This window comes from Humulus lupulus, chromosome 3, assembly GCF_963169125.1.
Source record: "Humulus lupulus chromosome 3, drHumLupu1.1, whole genome shotgun sequence".
Lineage (NCBI taxonomy): Eukaryota > Viridiplantae > Streptophyta > Magnoliopsida > Rosales > Cannabaceae > Humulus > Humulus lupulus.
Window position 1 is genome coordinate 56,021,242 of NC_084795.1, and position 11,453 is coordinate 56,032,694.

At 33.6% G+C, this 11,453-nt stretch overlaps 1 protein-coding gene across 1 annotated transcript; it reads right to left on the bottom strand.

Moving 5' to 3' along the window:
* Positions 1-2,524: 2,524 nt before the first annotated feature.
* Positions 2,525-4,650, bottom strand: LOC133824190 (nibrin homolog). Its single transcript, XM_062257061.1, has 5 exons — positions 4,639-4,650; positions 3,698-3,811; positions 3,526-3,572; positions 3,336-3,444; positions 2,525-2,769 (listed from the first exon to the last, which is right to left on the bottom strand). The coding sequence occupies exons 1-5, from the start codon at positions 4,648-4,650 to the stop codon at positions 2,572-2,574; spliced, it is 480 nt and encodes a 159-aa protein (XP_062113045.1). The 3' UTR covers positions 2,525-2,571.
* Positions 4,651-11,453: the final 6,803 nt, after the last annotated feature.

Consider the following 11,453-nt stretch of genomic DNA (forward strand, 5'->3'; position numbering starts at 1 on the left):
TAACAAATTAACTGTGGAAAACATTAGATATATGGTAACAATCCAGAGGTGGGGTGGGGGTTAATGTAATGAGTAAAATTATTATTCATGCGATCTTGAGTTTGACAACTATTTGGTTCATCTAATTCTCTTTAAAGACTTATTACAAACAGTTTCAGGGTTTAATATAATATTTTCTATCCATTCATGATAAGCACCCAATTAACGAATAAACTACATTTGTACACAGCAAAAAGAAAAAGGAAAAAGACTCATATCTTGAACAACAATCTGAGCATCAGAGTTCTCAATCAGTGGGGCCTTAGATGAAAAGTTTCGATTTCCAGCGCTGGCAATGAACTGTGGCTGCTCAGAATTTGAACCTGTCACTGACATTTTCCCTTTTTCTCAACTTTACTTGCACTTACAAGGCTGGAACTGTCAGAAGGAAATGAAAACTAATAAAAGCTCCATTTTTATGTGATATAAATTACAACGTAAGAATTAATAAGACATAAATCGGGAAAAATACAGATGAGTCTGTTGGGGGAACAACAAACTCCATTGATCCACTGCAAACAATTCATCGTACAAAAATGCCAATCACGATCTGATAAATATCCTAAAATTTCATTGACAATGTATGATACCTCAATATGTGCTACTAACACGTCATTGAGAAAAAAATAGGACCCTAGAACATGGTTTGCTATTTTGTGTAAATAACAGTAATACTAATGCAATGGTTTTTTTATGATGCTATATAAAATGCTGATAGAAACTCAAACTAAAAAAAAAGAAGAGCAAAACATATAATAGAACAAAAACAATAACCATAACTCAAAGACAATCAGATAAATAACCAAGAAACCAAACCCCAAAAAAGAACCCTTGGATCCAATATTTTGGTTCAGCTACCACAATTCCACACATAACAAATGTACAAATTACATTAGTAAAAAAAACAGAAAATTATGGAGAACATAAAAGAAGAAATCAAGGGTTAGATGCATAATAGAAAGTTAAAGTACAATGTAATATAGTAGTTGTGGCAACCATGAGCAATTGTTATATGTTATTTAATATACGTCAAAGATAAATAGATAAACAAGAAAAAATATATAAATATAACCCATTAATTTTTGGAGTTGATATAACATATATTTTCAAAGCTATTTTTGAAAGAAATGTGAATCTGGGTCACTAATGCAAAACAATAATACAACTAACAACCAAATAAAATGAACAAGAAAGAAACATGACTCAATCCAAACAAACCATGATATCATATATGGCATGGGGAATAATATACATAACCCTATAAAAGACACTACAACCAAATCAACAAACCCAAATTTGAGACTAAGTGGCATGGCAAAGAAGATATAGAAAGGTCATGTATAAACCAAAAATGAGTATTGGATGACTTGGAATAATTACCAGCAAAACTAAAAGCAAACACAAAGAAGAAGAAAACAATGGTTGAAATACTCCTAAAGAGATGAGATAACAACAAGCTAATAACAAGATATAATACAGATTCTTTACGAAATAAAAACCATAAATGTATAATATGGAGAGAAAAGTAAATGACGATATTCGATATTTTTTTTTTATAATGGGAACCAAAAACGTGCATGCAAGTGAAAAAGTTTGGTAGAACAAACCAAAAAGAAAAAAACAAAAATAAATTAGATGGATATGCAAATATGCATTGATCTTCAAGGACAAGATTATAAATGTCGACACTGAGAGTACTAAGTAGAAAACTACGCACTGTGCACATCTCTCTCTCGATAAATATATACATTTATACATATATATATTGTAAGAAATGAGAACTTTAATAAACTAATGAATGGGAATAGTTATATAAACCAATATAAAAAAAAGTAAAATCTATAAAGAGGAGAAATTTGGTGTAGGCATAGAGACGGATAAGAATTTGTCTGTATGTGTTCTCTTGTACAGATATAAAGAAGAGCTCAAGAATTATCATTAAAAGACAAATGAATTTCTTATAAATACCGTCAGCCTTGAGAAATCTACATTGGAAACAGCAAATATTTTATAAAATCTTTACACAGAAAAAACTTGCTTAGCAAAACAATACTGCCATGGAAGTTATAAAATCTGACATATACATATTAAGTGATTATTATATATATTGCCTAGTGTTCTAAGGGAACAGATATAAAAAAAAAAGTTGATTATAAACAAGAGATGCAAGAGAGTATCTTTAATAAAAAGAGAAAATTGTATACAAAGTAATAACAGGATATGTAACTGCAATTATACTAATTTTACCAGTTTATTCTAACCTTTTCATAGCCATTAAATTAGACACATCAGAGAACAGTTTATTCTAATTTTACCACTTTCTATACCGCATTAAATTAGACACATTAGCTTTAGCTTAGATTGAGAGCATTCTACTCTCTACCAACAAGAAACCCAAGCCCATTGACTTTTTGAAGCATTTGATCAGCTACAACAATAATTTGGGCAACAATTAACCAAATGAGCAGAGAATTTACTTTTTGTAAGAAACAGAAAATTGTTGGAAAGAGAGACAATATGCAAAGCTGTAATTTATATAAACACAAACAAAACAAACTCACCGCAAGGTGATATCAAAATTGATCGATCCAACGTCCCAGTTAAAACGGCACACATCAAGTCTATTTCCTTCACACTAGATACTTTGATTTTATTGAAGCAATCAAATTTGTAGGGTGACCCTCCAGGGATGACACAAACAACATAACTGTTCTCTTCATGCTTTGATTCCTGAAAAAATTCATTCAAAATGTTTCAGATACTTCTGAAAGATGGGATAAGTTTGAACAATGCGAAGCATACAACCCTACTTTCTAGAAAGCAGACCCCAAATAAAAGAATTCCCACAATTTTTTATTTATTTTAATAAAAATAGGATAAAAATCAACAGCAACAATTAACATATGAAGCAAAATAGGCTGCCTTAAAAGAGAGAACCATACTTGACTGCTTGAACTAAACCCTTCAATGGAAAGAATCTTTGCTCCAATTAGCTCTAAGAGGGACCGTAACTGATTCTAGTATTTATACTGTATTTGTAAGCAAGAACAAACCAAATAATTGAAATTAGATTGTAGTGATTGTGTAGTTTACACAAGAATATACATCTTGAAGCTTTTAATCACATCCAGCCCTAAAATTTAAAAATTATTATGATTGTAGTTGACCCTCCTGCCTGTATGATTTGAGTGGATTGTTGTAATAGGCATACTCAACTATCAACACAAAAGTTATAATGTATGCACATTATATATATATAGTCTTCTTAGAGATTAAAGGGAGAGACAAAAGTTTACACTGTTTATCGAGTCCAACACAAACGTGTATCCTTCCATACAGTTTTCACGAGTTCCCTGGTCTGCAAGTTTGACTGATACACCTTCCGCAGAGAGAGTTGCAGTATGGCTGATAAAGACCCGAAGTGATACTTTGATTAGAGTGATCATTGCAAATCTACACAGAATAGTCAATATCTATAATAAAAACTTGCTGTAGCTAGGGATTTCATTGCAAATCTTTTCTTCTGCAACTCTCTACAGAAAAATCAATACAAAAATAAGTAAAAGTTAAATAAACTATAGTAACACTTTTTAATGTACTTATAAATTTATGTAATCAAATAACATTTCAAACTGAATATAAAAAAATATTTGTTTACCTCAACCCAGCTAATCCGAACACAAGCTTTCTTTGCCACAATAGCATCTAGTAACTTTTCTCTAAGAGGAGTCAGCTCATCAACAAGTACATAGGTGCACTTTTGATGGAAATTCTAAGTAATATCAGCACCTAGGATCAAAGCAGAAGATACCAAGTAACTCTCACTTTATGTGCTAATGCCAAGGAGTAGATGGAATCAAATGGGATATCAAGAAATATTATGTAATGTTTTTAATCACGTGTAAAAAATCAATAAAATTACTTAAAGACAGGATCCGTACTGACTTTGGATGAAGTCTGGTGGACAAAATAGAATGCGTAAAACTAGACTAACCTGATTAGTTTACTTGTAATGATAAAAATATAATACAAAAATTTAAGATGATAAGGTACCATCTTAATGCTTACAACCAAGTACTCCAATAGCTAATTAAATCAGAAAAACACAAGTCTTTAATAATTTAAGACTAAAACATCCAACGAACCACCCATTTATCTATAATTCACTCTTGCCCTTTTTTTCTAGGTGCTTTCCATCCATTCTTTTTGTGCGTATGAATTATAATTGTCAAGAAGTATACTATTGAAAAACTCAGTTCAAATGCCAACCAAATTCAGGTTTAACACAAAGTACATGCCAAGCTACTGCATAAGGTTTATACTAACTCCCAAATCTCATGACTGTGTTAATATTCAACAGCAGAACCAACTACAGAGTCAATACTTGATTTGTAAAGTTAAAGGAGTTGAGGTGAGGTACTGAGGTGCATACTATTTTATTAATTTAAAGAAAGATCATATAATGAAGTTTTTATTTATGATATTGGAGGCTTTCTACTTTATCAATCTTTAGTTGAATTTGTTAATTGCTTTTTGTAAGCACTAAGCATTAGGTTTCTCTTATTAGTTTAAAAATATAATCTATAATGGCAACAATACATTAGACACCATTGATATCCAGCAACCGATAAATTTATTAGCAACAATATATGGACATTTTCTTTCAAAGGGAAACAAGATTTATTATAAGAAAAAAAAATCGAAGATGAAACTTTTAGCAACTAATTTACCTGGTATAAAAAAGTTGCTAGCAGTATTTATTCACTAACCTGTTGATGAAAGTTTATCTTTAAGGGGTTGATTCGCTTGGTTGGGCTCCAAAGAGTAGACCCAAATAATGAGTGGAACAAAAGAAAACCTGCCAATTTGTACACAAGAAATATGCACATGTAATTAAAATTTTTTGCTTGTTGATTCTGCTAAAAATACAACAGTAAATATTACTACATCTAGACTATCCAGCGGCAGCTAGGATTCAAAGAGACAATAATGTTGATAAACTCACAAGTTCCTCAAAAAACTTTCCAACTTAATCCATCCAAAAACACTTTCCTACTTGTTGCTTTTGACAATAGCGACACTTAGAAGAGCAAAAAACAAGGGAGATAAAGAAAGAATACTTATACATTGCATTACCAGTTCCAAATGAAATCAGGTTCCCATCTGTTGAACTTGTTTCTTTTCGTGGGAACTCATGGACTTTCTCCATTGACCCAAGGCTCTTGTTAATAAATGTTCCGTACTTTGAGCAATCATTAATTCGAACTTTGTTGGACAAACTAGAAGTCTTCAGGGGATTAGCAGAAGTCATCTCCTCACAAATATTTCTGCATGTACCCGAGAAACACCTTTGTCCTTGGTGATAATTATATCACACCCTATAATGACATAAAAGGCCATACATAAAGTTTTCATTTAAAAAAAAAAGAATAAGAAAAAGAAAAAATACACTTCGTATTGCAACATTCTCATTTAGGGGATGCAGAGTATTTTCATATATTTTTTTTCATCACTCTACAGTTTGTCATTTACATGGTTTTTAGGACAATCATTATACACTGTGGTTGTCATTTTTATGACTTCATATTGCAACATTCTTCTTTAAGGGATGCGCAATCATTATACACTGCAGTTGTCATTCTCATGAAAAAGAAATAAAACAAAATAGATGGTGTATTCTACCTTTGCGACCCACTTTGAACGACCCTTTGCAGTGATATAGTATTTATTTTCACCTGTTGGGTGAACAATACTTGGTGATTCAGTAAAAAACTAAAGCCAATATAAATAAAACATAAAATCAAAAGAATAAAGGTCAACCAAAATCACAGTAAACTGTGCTGTAAACATTGCATTTTTATTAAAGCAACAAAAAGTTAAATAAAGAGAATGCGAGATCCAGAGTAAGATAGAAGGCCACAAACCAAACTATCAAATCATAAAGAAAACCCAAAACCAGGAGACAAAACAAAACCGTATCCTTCTACTGAAATTAATTGCAATAGAGGGTAAGGGTATCCATCTAAAATCTCTAGGATTGATTTTTTTTTCCTTTTCTTTTCTTTTGTCGAAAGGGAAAATGGGCGGTGCCTCTCCCATTCCCAATACCCTTTGATCTTTTGCAACCATACCGATACACAAATTTGAACATAATATTTCACAGAAAAATGATAGCAGCACAATCCACAAACTAATAAACACAACACCATAAACAAAGCAGCAGCACAAAATCATAAAAATATTTCACAAAACAACTAAGGCACAAACTTGGGGATAACAAAAATAAATAAGCAAACAGATGGGTTCATGAGAATTGATACCGATGCCTGTATAGCTGACGGTGGCGAACTGGTTGTGAACTGGTGGCGACGGTGGCAAGTAGCTGGGTCCGTTTGTGGGTTAGCGATAAGATTGACGCGTGAGGGATCGTGCCAGACAGAGGTCGTGAGAGGGTGAGATGAGACTTGAAGAAGAAAAGTGCGAGTGTGTGAGATGAGAGCCTGAAAGAAGAAGACAATGCTGGTGTTGATGATGACCAGAGCGACGACTGTAAAAGATTAGGCCGAGAGGAAAAAGAGGGGGAGAGAGAGAGAGAGTGGCGCACCGTATGGAGTGACGAAGGAAGAAAGAGTGAAAAAATGTATAAGTGCGGGGTCCCAAAGAAATTACCTCCTTTTTCATTAACTTTGCCACATATATAATATTTTGCATAATACTTTTTCATTAGTATTATATTCATGTGTTATGAAAAGAGGTATTTGGTGTAGTGAGTCCTTTCTGGGAAGATTTACAAAGGAAGCCTGTAAGGTCCTTAACCGAGTTCAATCGACGAGCTCAGAGGTTTCTTAATGTAGAAGAGGCGACGTTAGCATTGAATATGACCTCTCAGCATGTAACTACAGCAAACACAAACTCTGCCTTGACCTCGGCGGATCCTATGACTTCAAAACCCCTCCGGGACAACCCTTCTAAGAGAAAGAAAAATGATGGGAATAACCCCGACACAGATGGGGGAAAGAAGAAGAAAGGGGAAAGATACTTCTCCGTATACAAAGTGTATACCGAGCTCAATGAGTCTCAAGAGAATATCTACCTGGCTAATGAAAACCAAATTCCCTTTCAGACACCCTTATCCCATGAGGAACCAAAAGGCGAAAAGAGACTCCAACAAGTACTGCAGATTCCACCAAGACATTGGACGTACAACTGATGAGTGTCCACAGTTGAAAAATTAGATCGAAGGATTGATCTCGAGGGGATATTTCGGGCAATATGTAAGAAACTGAAACCCCAATAAGGCTTCTGCCAGCCAAAGGGAGGCAGCTACACCACCTGCCCAAAACAATAACTCTCGACCTCGGGAGGATGAGAAACCCCCTCCGATTGATGGAGAGGTTGTGATAACCATCTTGGGGGGACCTCACATCGCAGGGTCGGGCAAGAATGCCCAGAAAAGATATGTCAATGAGTTAAAAACTAGTGACGATTCTCCCTACGAACCCGAACCTAGGGCTCCGAAACAACAAAGGGTTGAAACACAACCCATAACCATTACTGAAGAGGATGTGTCTCATGTCCAGTTCCCTCATAATGACCCCCTGGTCATCACCCTTCAGCTTGCAAACAAGAGGGTACACTAAGTTATGATTGATAACGGGAGCTCCGTAAATATCCTCTACAAAGCCACTTTAGAAAAGATGGGACTCATGCTTCGCGACCTAAAAGCCTGTGAAACTACGTTGTATGGCTTTTTAGGAGAAGGGATTGCTTGTATGGGATCAATCAAACTCCATGTAACCTTGGGAAACTACCCAGTCTCAGTAACCAAGATGATGGAATTCGTCATGGTGGATCTCCCATCGGCCTATCACGTACTACTCGGGAGACCCACCCTAGTAGGGCTGGGGGTAGTTTCATCCGTTAAGCATCTGGCCATCAAGTTCCCAATTTATAGTGGCATCAGAACTCTAAAAGGGAACCAGCCTGCAAGAAGGGAATGCTACAGCATTTCCGTTAGAGGGAAAAAGCAAACAAGTGCACAAACATTTGTTGTGATTCAGAATAAGGATGGGACAATCTTCAAAATAGACAAAGAAATCGATCCTAGAATAGAGGAAATGGCTGACCTCGAGCCGCTAGAGGAGCTCGAAGAAGTTGATGCCCCAAAAATTATGAAGGTCGGGAAAAACCTTTCAGAAAAAACAAAGTAGCAATTAATTTGCTTCTTGAGGGAGAACCAGGATGTTTTCGCATGGTCACATTCGGACATGGTGGGATAAGTTCGAATGTGATAAGCCATGCACTTAACATTGACAAGAGCTTCCCCCCGAAGCAGCAAAAATGAAGACTCCTGGACAATGATAGGAAGAAATCCCTGAAGGAAGAAGTCGACAGGTTAAAGGCGAACCGATTTATACGAGACGCCTTCTACCCTAATTGGGTCGCCAACCCAGTATTGGTTCCAAAATGTAACGGAACATGGCGAACTTGCATCGACTACTTCGATCTCAACAAGGCATGCCCTAAGGATTGCTTTCTCCTACCTCGAATCGATTAGCTCATAGATGCCACAGCTAGGCATGATCTTCTGTCATTCATGGATGCTTATTCTGGATATAACTAGATCTCCATGCATGCATTGGACTAAGAGCATATGAGTTTTGTAACAGATAAAGGGTTGTACTATTACAATGTCATGCCTTTCCAAAGGCTTATAAACAAGATGTTCTCCGAGTAGATAGGCAACAACATGGAAGTGTATGTTGATGATATGTTAGTCAAATCTAAACATAACAATACCCATGTGGACAACCTCGAAGAATGCTTTTCCATGCTAAGGAAATACAACATGAAATTCAACCACCAAAAATGCTCTTTTGGAGTATCGTCGGGGAAGTTTCTAGGACTCATAGTGAACGTGCAAGGAATAGAGGTTAATCCTGACAAGATCCAGGTGTTAATCTCTTGGGGTTTTATGCCCTAATTAAAACCAAAATTCTTTGTAATCTCATTTTATTATTAATAAAAGAATAGAAATCATGTTTTGACTTGGTCAATCACTTTGCTCACATGTTTTATTTTCATGGTTATATGTTTAATATAAACTTCAATTAAATCCAGAGCATATAGCAAATCTTATTTATAGTGATGTAATCACAGTGGAATATAAATATGATTATAGGTTCAAATAAGTTAGTCCTAAGATTAGTCAGTGCACCGGATTTACACTGACTTGCCAATCTACGATATGATCTACTTACACATTATAGTGTTATGTTCTTTCCAGAACATTAGCAAAGTAGATAAGATGGGATGTATTTGTTACATCGGACTGGACCGATATTGACAGTTGATAAGATAAGTAAACATACCGTTATTATCTATTCTAGTCATATCATATAGTAGACCATAAGTCAATTCAATCTCAATTCTGAGTGGTTAGTATTCTAACTGATTGTATTATTTGAGTTCTTTGACTTGTTCGTTACTAGCTTACCCTACGGACTAGCCCATACTTACATCTTGGGAACTCGGTAGTTAATTGAGTGGGAGTGTTAATCATAGATATGAACATCTATAGCTTCTGATGAAGAAGCAAAACGATAGTTTCCTTTTAGTTTAGTTCAAGGTGTTAAGTGATAGAGATCTCATTTCAGTAATTAAATTAGTTTACTGAAATATCATTTACAAGGAACTAAGTGTTTTAAGGATAAAATACAATGAGGGGTAAAATGGTATTTTAGTCCTATCTCATTGTAGACCGTCTATAGAGCATTGAGTGACAATTATGGTTGTAACAATGGATAATTAATAGCGTATCTATATTTTTTATAGAGCGTTCTATGAATTCAAGAGTGCAATTCCGAGTCTATAGTGGAGTCACGAGGAATTAATAAGTTAGTAAATTTATTTGTTAGATTTATGATAACTTATTGGAGATTGATTTCATAGGCCCATGGTCCCCATTGTACCTTGGATAAAATAATCTAGATAGTCTCAATTAATTGATTTAATTATCAATTAGAATTATCAAAGTTGACCAGGTCATTTTTGGATAGTTTCACAGAGTTGTGTAATTTTGAGAAGAAAAGAGAAATTATGGCAGATTTATTAATTAAGATAAATTGGTATCTAAATTAATAAACAAATTTAAATCAAGGTTCAAATTATAAATACTTAATTTGATAAAGGATTTAAATAATTATTTATTTAATTAAATCAATATAAAATAATACAGGCCTTGATTTTAAGTCCAACGGGCTTATAATCAAATGGAAAATTTCACGGGCCTATAGCCCATGATAATTTCGACCTAGGGCTTCAAAATGGAAATTATTTTATTGATTTTTTAATTAAATTAAATGGCCTAATTGAGTCTATAAAAGGAGGGCTTAGAGAGAAGTCAAAACATAAGTTTAATAAGTTACAAGTCAGATTTTCTGATAGTTTTAGATTCTCTCTAAACACAAGTCCTTTTCTAAACCTCTTTGTTATTTTCTCTTCTTCTCTCTATATCTATCTCATGTGTTGAGAATTTCCCACACTAGTCTACGTGGTTCTAAGGATACATTGGAAGATTGTGAAGAAAATAGAAGATCGGGTCAGTTTCTTGATAATACTCTGCGACAGAGAGGATACAAGAGTTAGAGAAACTGAAGGAAGGACTCTTTAATTCCATTACGTATACTGCAAGAATTCTGTTCTTTGTTTATCTTTGAATTCAATTTTAGAAACATGTTTTAGGCTATCTCGTATTAATTTGTTTAATATTAGATATATATGAAAATAAATAAAGATCTTGTATAAGCTTTTTCTTACAACTGGCCTCAGAGCCTTTGGTAATATTTATTTTGCATGCATGAACATGTTTAAAATTGGATTATATGATATGTTTGAATAATTGGATGGTTTTTCACGTTTTTATGAACATATTGATTTTATGTGAATTTTAGCAATTTTTAGGTTATTTTGTTGTGTTTTCTATGCTATTAATTTTTATATATGCTTTATTTTGTGTAAAACATGTTAAAAATTAATTAGGAAATAGTTTTGGTTTGAAAAATTGCTCAAAAATATTTTTGAAAAAAATTTGGCCTGGCTCCCATGCGCACATGCGCACACCAACACGATGAACAGTACGGGTACTATTCATCCAAAAAAATATTTTTTAAAAATATTTTTTTTTCAATTAAAATTTGTATAAATAAATTATTTATAATCAAAACCAAAAATATCATTTTTGTTTCATCATTTTTTTTAAAATAAAGATATTTTTATTAGTTGTGATTTAAATAATTAGATATTTTCTACAAACATTCAAATTCAAATTTAAAAATAGACTAACAAATTAATTTTAAATCTTTTAATATATTAAATATTATAATTATGATATTAGATATTTAAGATATTTTCAT

Coding starts and splice junctions, on each gene's coding strand:
- LOC133824190 (XM_062257061.1), bottom strand. Junction 3,445..3,525: donor GAAATCCCTAGCTACAGCAA/GTTTTTATTATA, acceptor GGTCTTTATCAG/CCATACTGCAACTCTCTCTG. Junction 2,770..3,335: donor TGTTGGACTCGATAAACAGT/GTAAACTTTTGT, acceptor GAATTTTTTCAG/GAATCAAAGCATGAAGAGAA.